Source organism: Staurois parvus, unplaced genomic scaffold, assembly GCF_062004578.1.
Source record: "Staurois parvus isolate SC_StPar_1 unplaced genomic scaffold, SC_StPar_1.0 ptg000243l, whole genome shotgun sequence".
Taxonomy (NCBI): domain Eukaryota; kingdom Metazoa; phylum Chordata; class Amphibia; order Anura; family Ranidae; genus Staurois; species Staurois parvus.
This window is the reverse complement of record NW_028318039.1, coordinates 14,738,545-14,758,812: the sequence shown is the minus strand read 5'-3', so window position 1 is coordinate 14,758,812 and position 20,268 is coordinate 14,738,545. Positions and strand designations below refer to the sequence as shown.

General features: G+C 40.7%; 1 protein-coding gene across 1 annotated transcript in view; it reads right to left on the bottom strand.

Moving 5' to 3' along the window:
- Nucleotides 1–1,860: 1,860 nt before the first annotated feature.
- GPC6 (glypican 6) overlaps nucleotides 1,861–20,268 on the bottom strand; it is an 885,938-nt gene continuing 867,530 nt past the window's right edge. The window contains exons 9-10 of the mRNA XM_089680474.1: nucleotides 5,899–6,074; nucleotides 1,861–2,522 (exon numbers count right to left, since the gene is read on the bottom strand). Coding sequence (XP_089536600.1) covers nucleotides 2,320–2,522; nucleotides 5,899–6,074 — 379 coding nt within the window. The 3' untranslated portion in view covers nucleotides 1,861–2,319. The remainder of the gene's footprint in view (nucleotides 2,523–5,898; nucleotides 6,075–20,268) is intronic.

Below are 20,268 nucleotides of genomic sequence, written 5' to 3'. Positions count from 1 at the left end.
TGTGATTTGTATAGGAATGCGGTGTGGTTCCTGTGCGAATCACATGGGATTTACCGTACCGCTGTAGTGTGAACCTAGGCCTAATTGAACAAGTGCATCCGCACCAAAAACGTGCATAACCCTTTTTTGGTCCTCACTAGAATCGTATCGCATAGGTATTCACACCTATGCGATACGATTCTGCACATCGCACCGCATTTTGCGGACCGATGTCAGGATGTTGTTAACTTAACACACACACCCGCATCGGTTCATATGAACGGGGTGCGATTGTGATGCGGTGCGGAATTCGCACTGAAAATGCTGCAAATTCCACACCGCATCAGTGTGAACCAGGGCTAAGCTTTAGCAATAAAACCTGTAAGCTGATTGGTTTCCTTGCAGAAGTACCCAAGATTCTGAGTGAACCAGCTTTAGTAAATAAATCCCACTGGTAATTGATTGCAAGCATTGTCTGATGAATATGCAATGTTTGCAAATGTTCGGGTGCTTAAAGAAATCCTTTACTGTGACTAGTTGATACTAGTTGCCTAGCTGTCTCCTGCCTAAGTACTTTCTGAAGCATTGATCTGGAACAAGCATGAACCTAGTGAGGTCAAAGGAAAGTCAGCTCCTTTTAAATGCTTTTTCCAAGAAACTCTGCAAGTACTGAAGTCTTTGAATCAGTATAATCAGTATAACAGGCAAGTAACTAGAATTGGAGATCTCCATTATAGCAGACTATACATTTTCTAAGTACAGTTTTCCTTTAAAAATACTGAATATCACATCCAATAGAGTGGTGGTGAGGACAGAAGGTGAAAAATAATTTCAAAAGATGCTAATATTTTCCTTCAATTTGTAGTGTGATGAGGATCAACCATTGTCCTTCTGCCTTATCACTGAAGAGCAAAGAGCCAACATCAGTAAGTAAACCATAACAGCAGTTATATTTGTTCTGTATGAATAGGATGGAATTAATAATCCAAGAACCACCACAGGATACTACTTGAGTAATGCAAAGTCCTTAGAGCTGCCCTTGATCCTCCTTCCCATCTCTTAAATCTGCTGGAAGATTGTTCCACCATTATCCATAGATGACCGCACAACACAAACAAAGAATAAAATGCAGGTTGTAAATATTGCACTTTGGTGCTTACCTTGATGCCTCAGGCACATCACCAAAGATTTATAGTAAATAAACACAACGTGCTCATGAGTTCTGTAGTTGAACACAATTAAAGTGGTATTAAACCCAAAACCAAAAATGTAATATATTGCAGCTTACCAGTTATTAGAAGTGGTAGTTGCGTCAGTTTTCTTTTTTAGGCTCCCCCACTCTTTTTTCACCTGGAGATCTGACCAGTAGCACACCTTCTGTTTTACAGTGTAGATGAATGAGCACAGCGGGCACCTTTGGACAGCAGCATTGTCAGTCTGGGGGGGGGGGGTTAGATGTACTGGAAGATTTAGATACACTAACAAATTGAAGCCAAACTCCAGCTAATACTTTATAAGAAGTTACAGTAATAGTTTGTCCTTTTAGGATAACGATTTTACATAAATAAAAGCTGATCATTATAAGCACCCCTGTCAGTGTCTGATCTCTGTAACTGATAGATCTGCAGGACAGCTTGTTCTTTTGAAAAACAACAGACTTTTTGGTTGGATCACCAGATGAAAATAGAAGAAAGAAGTGCAAAAAAAGAAAACAAATACAGCCAACACATCTAAGGATTAGTAAACTATAATTTATTACATGTTTGCTTTTGGGTTTAATATTGCTTTAAAGATGAAGATGCAAAAGACAAGATTGTTACTTCTCCGGGCTCACTCCACACATGGTATATAACGTCAAGTTTCAACAACACGAGCAAGAAACAAAGTAAAATACTGTATATTTGTTTTTCTACCAGAAGGCAGATACAAGCTGGTAGTAATCAACTGCAAATCAGCTTAACATGAATCAGGTGACATGACTGTTAAAACTGTGCTGCATTTTCTTGTACATACTACAAAATACTGTATACAGTATGTGCATAACAGGTCCACATTAAGGTTAGAAAGTTTAGCACAATTTTGTATTTTTAGCCTTGTTTTAGCTTTTATGCCCTAAAAGAAGGCTTTCTGATCACATGGTTTAGACATACATTTAAGCAAAATGCGGGTGTTTCTGTTTGGGCTGGGTTTCCATTGTAGTACAGAAATGAAGAGTATTAAGATGTACGTAAAAAATTGTCATTATTTGAGGGAAATGGTCCATTGTCCAGTACTGTATTAAAAAAAGAAAATTGACTATTTTTATAACTAAAACAGTTTTTATTCCAGAAAATGTCTAAATTATCTCCATTGTCTCACCAAGATTAGGATAAAGGGTGAGAACAGTGTGAGATGTGATTGCCTGTGAGCAGATGCTGTAGAATATTCATATTCCCGCCTGTCTGGTTCAAATGGTGGGGCTTCTGTGGTAATGTAGTCATTCTCTGTAGGACAAATATCATCAGTACAACCACTGCCACTTCCCGAGCCACTGGTCTCTTCACCTTCAAAAATAAACACACAATTTTATTGCATGTTATTTTACATCACAATAAAAAGGAGACAAAATTATGTCAGCAAGGGTAATGGTCTTCACACATATAATATGGTTCTGCTTTAGCTTATGAAACCTATCCTCAGTGCAGCTCCACTTATGGTAGTCTTTGGAATAGTGATCTGATCAACTTGTTTGAGGTTGCTGCTCCCTTCGGTTCTCACACTTTTCTATTGGCTCATCACTATGATTGGCTGCCTCAATGGCCTATACCTATAGCAATGTATAAAAGGCAGGAAGAGGCAGGCAAGTTTCACCACTACCAACAAAGAGCTGGAAATTTGCTTGTCAGAATGGTATAGGATGACAAGGGATTTGGCCATAGTTTTGGAGACAGCTGGAATTTTTTTTACATATAGTTGCCTTAACGTCACACTGTAATTTAACTATATGTCTAAGTTCAGCTTTACGGTTCACAAGGTTGCCCAAATGTAATTCATATTGTGCATGGGATATTATGGGAGTTAGATATAAGTACATTTATTTTTTATGATTACATCTTTGGAATATGTTTTTTTTTTCAATATCTGCCTGGAGTTGTGTTTTAAAGTAAACCTCTTGTCTCAGTATTGTTGGCCAATTTGATTTTAGCGAAACAGAAAAATAGTCAGTTTTAAGAGTTATATTTATAAGTCAATTTGTTGCCTCATGTATGTACACTGTATAAAATGTCTAACAGTTTTCAATTAAAAACACTGACATTTTGCTTGTTAGGCCCCTTTTACATTGGTGGACTGATAGGACCATCCATTGCCATCTATGAAGCAGCAAATGTAAATGGACATGTGTCAATTTACACATGCCTGCATCTGATCCAATCCACTAAAACAGAAGGAGGGGGGATCCCTTCCCATCAGTCTAGCGTGGGGGTCAGCAACCTTTAGATTGTGATCTACCAGTATATCGCTACCAGGTGACTGGTAGATAGAGTTCTGGACTTGCTGACCCGCCATCCCAGAGCATTAAACAGAGTGCAATGCAGAGGGACTACTTGTAAAGAAAGAGCTGTAGTAGGAAGCAAGAGCCACATAAGTCAATGCCTCCTCTGTAGTCCTGGCTCCTGTCTCATGCGGAGTGATACCAACTGCACTCCATCTCTTATCCCAGCTAGAGGTCTCCAGAGTGGTGCCAGCAGCAGGAAAGAAGAGATCTTCAGGTCAGTGTGAAGTAATACAGTGGGCACAATAGTATAGGACTGCTTTCATACAGATGTGCTGTGGTTTCCCCACACCGCGGGTGCAGTGCAGTGTACTTGCAGAATTCCTGCAAGTTTGCTGCACTTAGCTATAGACTTCTATTATATCCTGTGGGTTTGCCGCACTTAGCTATAGACTTATATTATATCCTGTGGGTTTGCTGCACTTACTGTAGCTATAGACTTCCATTATATCCTGCGAGTTTGCTGCACTTAGCCATAGACTTCTATTCTATCCTGCGGGTTTGCTGCACTTAACCATAGACTTCTATTATATCCTGTGGGTTTGCTGCACTTAACCACAGACTTCTATTATATCCTGTGGGTTTGCTGCACTTAGCCATAGACTTCTATTATATCCTGCAGGTTTGCTGCAATTAGATATAGACTTCTATTATATCCTGTGGGTTTGCTGCACTTAGCCATAGACTTCTATTATATCCTGCGGTTTTGCTGCACTTAGCTATAGACTTCCATTATATCCTGCGGGTTTGCTGCACTTAGCCATAGACTTCTATTATATCCTGCGGTTTTGCTGCACTTAGCTATAGACTTCCATTATATCCTGCGGTTTTGCTGCACTTAACCATAGACTTCTATTATATCCTGCGGGTTTGCTGCACTTAGCCATAGACTTCTATTATATCCTGCAGGTTTGCTGCACTTAGCCATAGACTTCTATTATATCCTGCGGGTTTGCTGCAATTAGATATAGACTTCTATTATATCCTGTGGGTTTGCTGCACTTAGCCATAGACTTCTATTATATCCTGCGGTTTTGCTGCACTTAGCTATAGACTTCCATTATATCCTGCGGGTTTGCTGCACTTAGCCATAGACTTCTATTATATCCTGCGGGTTTGCTGCACTTAGCCATAGACTTCTATTATATCCTGCGGGTTTGCTGCACTTAGCCATAGACTTCTATTATATCCTGCGGGTTTGCTGCACTTAGCCATAGACTTCTATTATTTCCTGCAGTTTTGCTGCACTTAGCTATAGACTTCCATTATATCCTGCCAGTTTGCTGCACTTAGTTATAGACTTCTATTATATCCTGCAAGTTTGCTGCACTTAGCTATCGACTTCTATTGTATCTTGCGGGTATGGTGCACTCCTGAATGCAGGAGTTTTGGTGCATTTTTAGAAAGTGTATCAAACCTGTAGGCTATAATAGAAGTCTATGGCAAAGCGCAGCTAACCCAGGAAAGTTGCAGATGCACTGCTGTGCAATGCACACGATTGTGAGAGGGTAGTATGGCAATTAAAGGTTTAAATCCAGTGTGAGCAGCTGACACTGTGCCTTGTGATCTTTGACTTCACCTCTTTACGTTTGCCTACCCCTGGTCTAGTGGATCAGATGACAGTTGAATGTAAAACGGACAGGTGGTCCATTTACATTTGGACAGCTATAGAGGAAATTGGGCTGTGTGTGTCCACTCAGCATAAGCAGACATGGTGCTAGCAGCAGGAAAGAAGAGACCTTCAGGTCCTGGCTGAGCAGGTGGATCTGCTGGCGGAGTCTGCCCGTGTGAAAGCAACCAATTGTCAGCACATGGTACGGTGTGTCTGTGTAAATATTCCATTGTCTGCTATAGGTAATTGATGGAAATTGCAGATAGATTCTTATGGCTATAAACTAAATGTGAATATTTTCAGCTGAGCGGAATAGACAGTTTAAAACCTTTACAGAGATAAAGGAACAGAATAAGTTTTGATGAGTTGTTGATTAGTCATGAAATAGAAAAGGAAGACTTAGAGGGAGGGTAAGAGAAAAAAATGAACTACAAAGAAAAAGGAGAGAAATAAAGAAAGATGGGCCTATACCTTATTCTGCAGTTCTTATGATAATGATTTATATTACTTATTATATGATTTATTGATCCCAAGATCAATTGTGTAAAATACCAGGTTTTAATACTCTGCAGATATTACCATCTGACATTACCTGTTTCATTTAGAAGACCCATTTTAAAATTTGCACAATGATTTATCTTTTAAAATCTGCTGATATTTCTGCTTTTCTTATTCATAGAAAAACAAATACAAGACATCCAAAAGATACTAAAGATGTAGATACAAGGACACACATATAGTTCTACTGTCTGTCATATCTAAGCTAGTAACTTACTTGTATCTTGAAAATTAACATCATTTCCATTAAGAGCGTTCTTTAATTTGTTTGTAGCCGTTCGTAGTGCCATTATTTGTTGCCTTACAAATGTGTCCGGCCTTGTAATGTCTACATCCACCTCCGGATTATTGATCTGATTTATCAAGCCATCAGTCATTACTTCAGGGAGATACCTGAAAAGTCAACCCTTAGTTAATTTCAAACAGTCACTGAACAGGAAACACAGCGCCAAAACACATGAGTCAATCTATCTGCTTCAATAGTTCATTACACTGGCAGCCATTGAGTCGTGAAGCAAAGAGGTCATGTCTGGCCACTTTAGCATGGAGAGAATATACTTGCATGAACCCTTTGAATTTTTTAATTTCAGTAGTACAAGATCTATAGTATAAGCAGTATGTTTTACAACTGTAATATATTTTTGGCAGTATGCAGGCACCACTCAAAGATTTTAATGTTAGGTGTTTCCAATGAAGGGTACTGATAAAACCACAGCAAATACTTTTTAAACAATTGTGTGCTTTCAAATTTCTGGCAACAGTTTCACACACTGATTGGGAGTAAGGTGTCTTCCAACCAATACCTGACCTTCCAATTGCTCTTTTGGCAAAACAGGTAAGGATTCACACGGAAAAAATCCAAATTATTGTGGAAATCCTTCCCAGGAGGGCAGAGACCATTATGGCGGCAACACCATATCAATGGCTATGTTTTTTTTTCATCCAGCAACTCATATTATTTAAAAGGCTTTTTGAGTTTTGTAACTGCTTAGTGTGCTGAGGAATATTTTTTTCTGTGTTTTCCACTGCCTATAGGCACCTTTAATTTTTCTAATTATACACTTACAGTATCTAAGGAAGTGGCTGCTATTTTTGCTTTGTGGGATTTGGTACAGATGCACACTAGAGGTCTGCAGCTGCCATGAACCAATTCTTTCCCTCTAGTGTGCTCCTGTAACTTTAGGAAGATAGGGCTATCCTACTTTCACACTGATCTGCTGCAAAAACACAGCAAAAACGCATAGGCGGTTTTTCCCACGCTTTTGCCGTGCTTTCTGAGCATTTTTAAAGAACATGTGACTTAAAAACTGCACCAAAAATGTTTCCCAAAGGCATTTTTGTGGCGCTTTTCAGGCATTTTCCATTGATTTCAATGGGAAGAGGCATTTTTGGGGCGTTTTTTTTTTAACTCACCATACATGCCCCAAAGATGCTGCAAGCAGGAGTTTTACACTACACCGCAAGCGCAAAGCCTGAGTGTGAAAACATGCATACTGTAGATATACATTCACATACATAGGGAAGCTCTTTTCTTGAGCTTTTCAGGTGCTTTGTTAACGCAAAACCACTTAAAAAACTCCTCAGTGTGAAAGTAGCCTTAGGCATTCCAGCTTTTCTTCTTTTTCTTCCTGGGATCACGCTTTGCAGAGTTGCTTTGATGCAGCAGTGTGACTACACATGTATTTGCAAATATAATAATAATATTTATTCTTATTTATGTTATATAGAACCTTTAAAGGTAGCTTCTCAAAGTGCTTTACAAAGAGAAACAAAAACACAAGAAATACACAGGATAAAACAAAAGAAAAAAGGGACAACTACACAATTACGTGAAAGCTTGTCTAAACAAAAAATGAAAACCTCTAATTGCAACCTTAAATATTGAAACAGATTAATTGGGCATTTTATGCTTACTAGATGGGCAGTGTGCTGGTGAATTTCTTTCTCTCTCTCTCTCACTATATATATATATATATACACACTATATTGTCAAAAGCATTGGGACACCCCTCCAAATCATTGGATTTAGGTGTTCCAATCACCTCCATGGCCAAAGGTGTATATAATCAAGCACCTAGGCATGCAGACTGCTTCTACAAACATTTGTGAAAGAATGGGGCGCTCTCAGGAGCTCAGTGAATTCAAGCGTGGTACTGTGATAGGTTGCCATCTGTGCAATAAGTCAATCTGTGAAATTTCCTTGCTAATAAATAGTCCACGGTCAACTGTTAGTGGTATTATAACAAAGTAGAAGCAACTGGGAACAACAGTATCTGCATGCTGAAGCACACAGTGCGCAGAAGTCACAAACTGTCTGCAGTGTCAATAGCTAAAGACCTCCAAATATCATGCGGCATTCAAATTAGCACAACAGTGTGTAGAGAACTTCATGGAATGGGTTTCCATGGCTGAACAGCTGTATCCAAGCCTTGCATCACCAAGTGCAATGCAAAGCATTGAATGCAGTGGTGTAAAAGCATGCCACCACTGGACTCTAGAGCAGTGGAGACGTGTTCTCTGGAGTGATGAATCACGCTTCTCTGTCTGGCAATGCGATGGACGTGTCTGGGTTTGGCGGTTGCCAGGAGAACGATACTTGCCTGACAGCATTGTGCCAAGTATAAAGTTTGGTGGAGGGGGATTATGGTGTGGGGTTGTTTTTCAGGGGTTGGGCTTGGCCCCTTAGTTCCAGTGAAGGGAACTCCAAAGGTGTTAGCATACCAAGGCATTTTGAACAATTGAATACTCCCAACTCTATTGGAACAGTTTGGGGATGGCCCTTTCCTATTCAAACATGACTGAGCACCAGTGCACAAAGCAAGGTCCATAAAGACATGAATGAACGAGTTTGGACTGGAGGAACTTGACTGACCTGAACCCAATAGAACACATTTGGGATGAATTAGAGGGGGACTGAGAGCCAGGCCTTCTCGTCTGACATCAGTGCCTGACCTCACAAATTCCCTTCTGGAAAAATGGTAATAGACACACTCCTAAATCTTGTGAACAGCCTTTCCAGAAGAGTTGAAGTTTTTATAGCTGCAAAGCATGGGCCAACTCAATATTGAATCCTACAGACTAAGAGTGGCAATATAGTGTGTATATATATATATAAATATATATATCTCTTTGCTGCCACTAGGCAAACTAGGCAGCCAACTAGTTGGCCGGATTTAGGGAGGTGCTGGAGTGGGCTACGCTGCCCCAGTTTTCAATTGTGTTCCCCAGGCTGGTCTTTCCATGGCCGCTGTGCCTGGCCGCTGAGTGCTTTCCCTTATCCCCGCACTCACAACTAGGACATGGGGAGATCAGCCTGGAGTGGTGAAGCCTGCAAAGAAGAAATGACAGGAGAGAGCCAGGAGGTGTGAGCTGTGCTCTCCTCTCCTGTCAGTGGAGCAGTACTCCATAAAGCAGATGGCACAGGATTGCTCTTACATTGGCATGTTCAGTATTTGATTAATTTCCTGGCTCCCTGCTTCCAAGAGATAAGCAGTCATTGGAGGAGATGAGGCCGGGTAATCAAACTGTGTACAGCCTGATCCAAGAGCGATTCTGTGTGATCTGCTGTATGGAGGATCTCTCCACTGACAGGAGTGACAGAACAGTACAACCTGCACCTCTCCCTGGTTTTTCACCTGTAAGTTTGGGGGGGGGGGGCTTGTAGGCTGGGGGAACTGTACACATTGAAAGGAGGGGTGACAATCATTTGTGTTGAGATGAGAGTGCCATGCAGGGGGTGGGGGCTATATGTGCTGGGAAGAGTAATGGGGATGATGAATGGGGGGAGGGGGAATTTGTGCTAGGAAAAGGAATGGGGGGATATAAGTTAGGAGTAGGAGGGAGGTTTCGGGGGAGAGGTGTTGGGTGGACTTTGTGCTAAGGGGGGGGGGTTGTATGCTGGGAAGGGTAATTTAGAGGGGTTTTAGCTAGAGGAGAGATTTGGGGGGATTTCACCTAAGTGAGGGGATTGAAGGAAGAGGATTAGTGCTGGGAGGGGGGATTGGGGGGTGGGGTGCTAGGAGAGGGGATTGGAGGGGATTTGTACTAGGAGGGGGAGCTTGAGGGAAATTTGCGCTAGGAGAGGTGATTGGGGAAGAGGGTTGTGCTAGGAGAGGTGATTTGTGCTAGGAGAGGTGATTGGGGGGATGTATGCTAGGAGGGAGGATTGGGGTGTGTGTGTGCTAGGGGATTGGGGGGGATTTGTGCTTGGAGAGGGGAATTTGTGTTAAAAGAAGGGATTGGGGGGGGATTTGTACTAGGAGGGGGAATTTGGGGGGATTTGTACTAGTAGGGGGGGTTGGGGATGAATTTGTGCTAGGAGAGGGGATTGGGGAGATTTGTGCTAGGAAAGGAGATTGGGGGGATTTGTGTTAGGACGGAGGATTGGGGGGGGAATTTGTACTAGGAAAGGGGATTTGGGAGGGGGGTTGTGCTAGGAGAGGGGATTGGAGGGATTTGTACTAGGAGGGGGATTGGGAGAATTTGTGCTAGGAGAGGGGGAATTGGGATGGGATTTGTGTTAGGAAAGAGGATTGGGGGGGGGAATTGTTCTAGGAGGGGGTATTGGGAGGGGTTTTACTACAAGAGGGGGTTATGCTAGGAGGAGGGATTTGGGTTGGGAGGAAATATTTGTGCTGGGAAGGGTAATTTGGAGGGTGCTGTGGTAGGAGAAGGGATTTAGGGGATTTATTCAAGGAGGGGGGATTTGGGGGAGGATTTGTGCATGGGTGTAAAATTTGAGGAGAAGATTTGAGGATGTGTACTAGGAGGGGTGAAGTAGAACTACAGGTGAAGTTTTTTTTTTTCTGGGGGGGGGGTGCAAGTAGATGGTCTTGCCTAGGGCACAAAATAGTCTAGCATTGGTTTTATATATATATATATATATATATATATATATATATATATATATTTATTCACCAGCCAGCCATTTTAATGGTCCTCCAGTGTTTATTTTCTTATCACGGAGAACGTCTAGTACATTAAACTGTATGAGGCTACTTATCATTGTTTAGCTTTCTTAGCTGCATATCAAGAACAGCACTGTTCGATATCATGAATAATTTGCCGTCATTGAAATTCTGCTCTGTGAAAAAAGATCTGATAGATTAAATGTTATAATAACACTTTATAGAATTGATTTATTTTTCCATTGTGCTGGATTATGGTGTTCATTTTTATCTTTAAGGATGGACAGTGCTGTTTCCCAATTATTCTCACCAGTGATTAAAAAAAAAGACAACAATGAGTAAATTATCTCAAGGACTCTATGTAATGTACATTTAGGTAATGCAATGACCACTGGCAAAGCATCAGCCACTTTCACACGATTTTCATACTTTGTCAACAGTTTGTCATTTCAAGCAAGTATCATATCGGTAGACATCTAAGCGTAAGGAACCGCCTGGCGGTACCTCTAGCAGCCCACTGGTAAGGTTTCCACAGAGCGCGGAGTCTAAGTCCCGGTTCGCTTGTTCACCAGGGCCCCTGATGGTGGGGATGGACTTGGAGCGAACCAATACCAGGTCGCGGCTCCTGAGTACACCTGCCCGTGGTAGAGGAATCCGCCAGAGGTTCCTGCAGGGTGAGAGCCTGATGTGAAGAGGCGGATATGCCAGGGCAAGGTGGATGGATGAGCAAGAGCGTGGTCAGACAAGCCGAGTCGGTAGCCATGGGAGCAGTGCGGTACAAAGCAGCGACAGAGAATGGTCGGGTCACACGTCAGGTCAGCAACAGAAGGTCAGATCCACAAGGGGGCACCCAGGAGGGAGGTCAGGCAAGCCAGGGGTCAGAGCAGGAGAGAACAGCAAGGTCAAGAACAATCCGAGTCAGCAACGATCAAGAATCACGGTAACAGGATCAGGAACACAGGGAGACCAAATGGCAATACCTGTCAGTGCAGGGCGATTTAAATAATGCGCCCTGCGCTGTCATTGGTGCCAGGCGCGCACCCGCGGCTCCGAGTGCGCATGCGCGGGATCCGTCTCTACCGCGGCCGGCCAGGACCTAGTGCCCGTACACTAGCTTGAACGGGCACAGTGCGCCTGCACCGAGCCGAGGATCGTGGCAGCTCCTGACACTAAGTGTTACATGAAACTGCCTGTATTTACAAATATATGTGTCACAATCCCACGATCGCTGCCACCAATATGTCATGATTGCGGGGTCAGACCCCAGACCTTCTCACTCAAACTCGTGACTGCAGGACTAGCCGATCTAAAACCACAATGTGACGTGTGTAACAATGCCACACCCAGCTGCACCCTGCACAACGATTTTCCAGCTAATGGGCCACAATCGATGTACCGGCATCCTGGGCAATTGTTACTGGGTCAGGTTAATTACGCAATTAACCCTTCACACTGCCACCACCTCCTTTTTGTACAGAGAAAGAGGAAACTGGGCGTTATCAGCTATAACACTATAATGATTGAGATAATCGTCTGTATAAAACGATCATAACACAAGCCTGTTATACAGAGGGTTAATCAAACAGTAGCATTCTCTTTAGAGGCAGGGATTCATAAATTGCAATACAGAGCTATAGAAACAGTTCAACACTTTCAGAACGGGTGCAATAAAAATATTTACAGTAAAAGGATGTATCTAAGATAGAAATATACAGAGCATAACAGCACAGCAAAGAGATAACAGAGAGAGGTTAAAGGGTTAAGGTACTTGCCATTAAACCTTGGATGTAAGCAGATCAAGTTTCTGAGCAGAAGGGCACGGGTCTCCCCCAGGTGGTATTGATGTTAAAAATGGGAGACGTCTTCAACAACTTACACTCTTAGGTCTGACAGCCTATTTTGTAGTCCCCAGCAGGGGGTGTCTCTTAAGTCAAGGCCCAATAACCCGTTTAGGGCGTGTAGTTATGGGCGGATGCCTCAACTAGAGCAAAAATCTCCCTTAACTCATATTTTGGCCCATAACTGTCCATCTGCACAAGGGACAGTCCACCCACAGGTAGATTATTATGCAGACACGTCTGAGGATTGATTAGATATGAATTATGAAATTATATACTGCACGGTTCACGAGATCTATGTTTCTGCATTCCTATGTGTCCGAGACAAGGCAAGTGACCCATCAAACTGTTCGCCTGCTCATTGGCCATCTGACGATATGTCTGGTTTTTATGTAAGTCTCTCATATTCCAAAATATGAGACATAGGGGAAACATGGATTTTAACAAGGTTATCTGATTCTGTCACCTACGCTGAGTTAGGTTTATGAGGTTGGAATCTCTCTCAACTCAGGAGAAAGCTTGCCTTATCTCTTCCGAGGTGTGAGATGGTACAGCTTTCCGAGACAGCTAGGCACCCAGCTCAGAGATGCCTTGGCCTGCCAGTGACCCACAACCAGCACACACACACACATGCTGGCCAAATGTCTCCTCTCAGAGAGGGAGGGGGAGGGAGTGAGGGGAGAAAATGGATACTCTTAACAAAATGGAGTCTGCGTCCTTCACTGTGTGTTGCGCACGTTTGCGACAATATGATTCATCTATATTGAGAAATAAAAGCATATAATAATGTAATCCTACCATACCAGGCCCATATGAAAACTCAAGACCAATGCTGAACATGAACTTTTGCAACCGACACGTTGTTGGTTTACATCTAAGCAAAAATTTCAAACAAGTCAACAAAAAATATACTGTATATGTTTTTGCATGTTTTTTAATAAAGATTTCCCCCAAATGTGTAATGGGACTTTTAAGGCAACATACACAAATGTAAACATACAACTTAATTTTTATTACAAAAAAATAAAAAAATATAGGATCATCACAAATAGCACATGCGGCTAAACCAAGATATATAGGTGGAGAGGGGAGGAAGACAAATGTTTCCTCAGTAAAGGTACCCAACACATTTTAGAACAATGTCTTTGTTCAGGGGTAAACTGAAGAAAAAGGATGGCTGAAAAAAATTCTATGAGATACAATAGAGAACAATGAGAATCCATATATGCCATTTATACATTAATAAAATTACACTGCGTTACATACCATCCAATTGTTTTTAATCTTTACAACCGCCAATAAAAAAAACATCCATCTTCCTCTCCTCTCCACCTTTAGAATAGGGAGGTTGCATCTCCACATCAAGTCTGCATGTTTAATCTAGCTGCCTATATATGTTGGTTTTAGCCGTATGTGCTGTTTGTAATGATCCTATATTTTTGTTGTACGTTTACATTTGTGTGTATGTTGCCTTAAAAGTCCCATTACAGAATTTGGGGAAAATTTTTTATTGATATTTCCTGGGATGTTGACAACTATAAAGTGATTCCTGCAGTGGTTCCACAAATCCATTGTATGTTTTTAAGGGGCTTAGTACCACCCCTCGAAAACTCTTGGAGGTATTCACTGCATACATCTTTGGTCTGGCATTGGATGTGACACGAACACTCCATATGCTCTGCATATAGAATATACTGTAGAAGCATCACCTGTGAGTAGATTGTACATTTGAAGGATGTACCTGACCTCCCCAGCCCACAGGTTGCATATATTTCCATGGTTTACATGGTCTACTATAAAGAGTAACTCTGTTTTGGGTGGTGTGCTGCAGGGTTCTATTCCCTGACAGTTTGGCTGTTTAGCTGAATCAGTTTTAAGATAATTTAATGTATACAGTGCTGTTACTAATATTAAATGTCTGAAGTAACTTTGTGTAAGATGTATGTACCTTATAAGATAAATTATGGATCAAGGATCTGCAGTTGTTGCTTGTGACCAGGACAACATTTGGTACTAAAAGTCACTGTAGATTTATTGCTGCTATATGAAATAATATCATAATCAGGGGTGATATGATTATCAGGTGTTTCTTCAGCTATGTTCTTAAAAATTAGAAGAATAAAAAACAAGTTGGGTTTGATGAGCTGATTGCCCACCAACATGTAGGGGAAATCTAAATATTGGAGAGGGATCAGGTACAGAAAGAGTTTATAATAAAAACGTTGTCCTTCAGGATACAGAAGAAGAAGACATACATAAATGCCCACTTTATTGCTTGTTCCTCTTTCTTTTTTTTTTTTAAATGTATGCATAACAAATATATTTAGGTGCGCAGTTTTGCGTAATCAACTTCTTGCAGTATTCATTAGAGAGCAGGGGCAGACTGACCATTTGGAAACTCAGGCACTGCCGGAGGGCCCGGGGTCAGTAGGGGGCCCCATGAGATGCCCCTGGTACCTTTTTCATAGGCTTTTTTGAGTTTGGGCAAGGACACAGGGGCCCCCTGATGCACTATTGCCCGGGGGGCCCCATGAGTTGTCAGTCCGCCCCGTTAGGGAGATTTGTTTCTAATTTTGGATAGAATATGAAGAGTTAGAACTTACACCTCCTTTCTATTGCTACCCTCAGTATTTACCCTTGTGACCACGGATTACCAACATGAATAGGAGGTAAGGGAAAATCTTCCAACTGAGAAATTAATAACTACCAAAGATGGAATTTCCCATCACTTAAAGGGAGATTTAGTTATTTTCCTGCCATGTCTCTGGGACGTAAAAAGAAGGAAAATCTTCAAAGTGGGTGAGAACACGATATAATTCCCAACCCTTCCCTACTCATACCCAATACTTAAAAGAAAGCTAAAATAACTGCAGCAACACCTCACGTGTCCAACCTGTTGTGTCCAGACATGTGTCCATAACATCTGCTGGAAGATGTTTAGCACTGTGGTGTGGTCTTCTGAAAATACTAGATATGTAGCTTTCATTGATCCAATAGTTTCAATATATTCTAGTCACTAACTCGCAGAATTAAGGTTAATCATACGAATATATCCATGTCTTTGGAGTAGTTTACTGTATATAGATCATTTCATTGAGACCTATAAAGTGTAATCAGATGAACAAAAGGGGCTTGACCAAGTTTTTGACACTTAGATATAATTTTATGTAAATTCTAGCTTTTTTTCACATCATGCCTTAGATTTCCAAGTTTTAAACCATTGATGGGGTAGCCTCACTTTCTGAAGTGCCTAGATATTTCTTTAACTTCTTCATGGTACTCTTCATCCTCAGAATGGTTCCTCACAATTCTGAAGAACTGATCTTGAGGTATTCAGTTATTGGCTGCAGTAGGATGATAGCTGACAGCATGAAAGAGTGTATTCTTTGCAGTGGGTTTACCAAAAGTGTTTGTTTTTATATATCCATCATGGACAATGATTTTCACCAGTGATAGGGAAGCTTCAGTTGATTCTTCAAATTTTCTATTTAATAAAGCAACCTGGCAATTTAGCATTTGGTTAACTGGTTCTATTTATTTATGACTTGTTTGTGGCTTAGAATTGCTTGTGTGGGGGCTTAGGTTCAATTAATAATCATGTGTACCCTTGATTAGTATACAGTAAATTTTTTAATTTGTATTCTTAATTAGAAGAACATTTCTTGTTTAATTCGTGAGGTTTCTGCATCACATTGTAACTGGAGTTAGTAATTGTTTAGTGTGCCATATTGAAGCCTCTGAATGTACTTTAATGAATGCTTGGTCCTGGCATTAAAGCTCTTTACATTATATAATAATTCAGTGGTTTGAATGATTCATTGATCGATCTGGCTGCTGATGTATCTTTATAAAGGAACTACTGCAGAACAAAAGTAAACATCTATTCTGGTGCCCATATGCAGTATATGGAGGGTCTATATTAGTGGATGACAAGAGCTTCCTCTCCTACAAGAAATCATGGGCATTGCAGTTTGCAGCAAACATTCCACAGTCTATCCTTTAACATTAGCATTGGCTAATGCGCTCTGATACCAATAAGCACAGCAACAGGTGTAATTTATAGATATGTAAAGTTTAGGAACCCACAATATCCAATACATTAATTATAGTCACTTTAGATTACTGAATATAAATATTGCTATTTACACTTTTTCAATAGGATTAGGATTGTGCACAGAAAGCACGGAATATACAGTATAGCTGCTGTTGCTCTATATCTACAGATTCTGCTTCTGGTTTGTTATGCACAGGCTGGCCTTAAAGCGGAACCCATAACAACTTGATAAAAAATAATCTTCTTTAGCAAGGAACATACATTCCACATTAATAATTTTGCAACCTCTACATTTTTGGCACAGTGCTGCAAAAAATAATCAGTAGGAAAATAATAATTGAATGGAGGAAAATAAGGGGTTACTTGTCAGGTTGCTTTAACCACTTCAGTACCAGGCACTTTCACCCCCTTCCTGCTCAGGCCAATTTTCAGCTTTCAGCATTGTTGCACTTTGAATGACAATTGTGTGGTCGTGCAACACACCCATATGACATTTTTATCATTTTTTTTTCACAAAAATAGAGCTTTCTTTTGGTGGTATTTAATCACCACTGAGTTTTTTATTTTTTTTCTAAATAAAACAAAAATCACCTGAAACTTTTGAAAACAATGCACATTTCTTCATACATTTAGGTCAAAATGTATTCTGCTACATTTCTTTGGTGAAAATAATAATTGAATTTTTAATTTTTTTTTCAACTGTTTCTATTATTTTTTTTTCTTTTTTAGAAAATGTTTTCTTTTTTTTACAATTTTATTTTTCAGCACACTGTGACCAAAGCAATACAATGTTATCATAGCAACATTGAACTACTCTGGGCAAGTGATCAGAATTTTTTTTCTTTTAACACATTATGATTGCTAATACCAATGTATTTCATTGATATTTGCAATCATTGTTACTGAATGAAACTGATTCATTCAGTCTTTTTGTTGTGATTACCTCTGATTGGGCAAAGCTGATCACATGATACAGATGGGCTGTGATTGGCCCTTCTTGTATCATGTGACTGCCTTGACCAGTCACAGCTAACAACATAATTGTATACAATGGATGGCATGACAGGAAGCCATCCATTGTATACAATTGACATGTGATCTGCTGTGATTGGTCACAGCGGTCACATGACACTGGCAATGGGCCGGTGTAGTGTTATGTCATCGGCTGTGTCCTGTGGACATAGCCGGTGACAGATCACACTGCTGCGCGGCAGCGAGAGTGACTTGTTTTGACAGGACATCATATGATGCCCAGTCACAATGGCGAGTGTCCCGCCCGCCTGTCAATCTGCTATAGGCTGGGCGGGAAGGTGTTATACCACTTTCCTTTCAGAGGATTTACCCCCTTTCCTGACCAGGCAATTTGTTGTGATATTGCGCTGTGTTACTTTAAGTGACAATTACACGGTCATGCAACGATTCACCCAATTGAAATTTACGTCCCTTTTCCCCTACAAATAGAGCTTTCTTTCAGTGATATTTGATTGCCTGTGTGTTTTTTATTTTTTGCACTATAAACAAAAAAAGACTGACAATTTTGAGAAGAAACAATATCCTGTATAATAATATTCTTGACTTTTTACTATAAAACATATCTAGTAAAATAATTAAAAAAAACTAATTTTATCATAAATTTAGACCAAAATGTATTCTGCTACATGTCTTTGCTAAAAAAAATCCCAATACGTGTACTAGTAATGGGGGCGATCAGCGACTTGTAGCGGGACTGCGGCGGGCACTCTGACTCTGGAGGGAACTGACTTGGTGTCACTGACATCTCCAGTGACACCAATACAGTGATCAGTGCTAATAAAAAGCGCTGACACTGTACTAATGGCACTGGGCAGGAAGGGGTTAACATGTGGGGTGATCAAAAGGTTAACTGTGTGCTGTTTTACTATGAGGCTGTGTCTGTGTTTCACTGTACGCACACTGCTTTGTATGGCTCTGCATAGCAGAACAGTGCAGTGTGCAGGATCTGACAGGGGAAAGATCTGTGTTGTTTATACACAGGTCTCTCCCCCATTGGAGATACTCAGTGATTACTGGGTGCCGGTGACTGACAGCTGATGCCACGAATGACGCGTGCTCGCCCCCTACCCAGAACTGCAAAATCACGTATATACAGTTATGTGATTTTGCGCACCCGTGCCGCCCTGTAGCAGTATTTCTGCTATAGGGCGGCGCAGAAGCAGTTAACTGACTTAATCTACAGATCGAAGTTCATCCCTTTGATCTGTAGATGAATAAACAGAAAGATACAAAATGAAACATTATTTCTTTTGAGCAGTGTTGTTAATAAACCTGGACTGCTTTTCTTTGAGAGCTCCAACTGTCAGAGCTTTCTCTGTGTACTTTGCAATGCCTCCTTGATTAATCAGAGCTAAATTGCCCAGTACTGTGACAGGGGAGGTCCTGGCAGCAGGACAGAAGGTCTGGAAGTGTTACACAAGCCCAGTGTAACATAATGGCTTTTTTGGGCATGTCTAACATGTCCAGAGTCTGCAACTGGTTAAACAATTGATATACAAACATGTTTACTGTTTTACCTGCCAATGTTTTTGTAATTTTGTTTAGCTGGTGTTGTAAATTATACACTCCTAGCACACAACATAATCAGGCAGGTGTCACCCCCATTTCTTTATGCTTCCTAGTCACCTCTTCTCCTCCAATCTGCTCATTAGACAATGCATAAGCAATAAACTCCTCTGTCATGTTCGTAGAGAGGGAATCCAACAAGAAGTAAAGATGCAAGCAGTAAAAGAATATTACTGACTGTGTGGTGGGGCAAAGGTATATCATCACAGGAGTAGCTTGACAAATTCAAAAATCATGTGGAAGCTCCAATAGTAGCTATGAATATGTATTAATTGTGAACTTCATAATGATATAATCATTGCTCTTTAAACTGATATACACCAAAATGCAAGGTGCTGGAGCAACTGGTGGATGGTGTCACAGCAATCAAAGGAACAATGTTGCCAGCATCTTAATCTTCTGTGTAAAGAGACATCTTTATTGACATTTGTTCAGCATGTCATAAAGCATAGGTCAGACATTATGGGGTTTATTTACTAAAGCTGGAGAGTCCAAAATCAGACTCCCTTCTGCATAGAAACCAATCAGCTTCCAGGTTTCATTGCCAAAGCTTCATTGAACAAGCTGAGGTTAGAAGCTGATTGGTTTCTATGCAGAAGGGAGTCTGATTTTGGACTCTCCAGCTTTAGTAAATAAACCCCTATGGGACCACCAGGAGTCCTTTCCTGAGGCAAAAGTGAAGCCTAACAAAGGAACCTCTGGTGGTTCCAAAACTTTGCACCTATGTGGTGTGACACGCTGAACAACTGTCAATATAGATTTATCACAAGAAGATTAACCACTTCAGCTCCAGAAGGTTTTACCCCTTCGTAACCAGGCCATTTTTTGCTATACGGCACTGCGCTACTTTAACTGCTAATTGCCCGGTCATGCAATGCTGTACCCAAACAAAATGTATTTATTTATTTTTTCACACACAAATAGAGCTTTCTTTTGGTGGTATTGGATCACCACTCTTTGTTTTTTGCAATATAAATGAAAAAAGGCCTCAAAGTTTGATAAAAAAAATATTTTTTACTTTCCTCTATAAAATATATCAAATAAAAAAAGTTTAAAAAATCAATTTTCTGCTACATGTGTTTGATAAAAAAATCCAAACAAGGGCATATTGATTGGTTTGCGTTACAGTTATAGCTCCTACAAACTATGCTATATATTCTGAATTTTTTTTTATCCTATTAACCACTTGG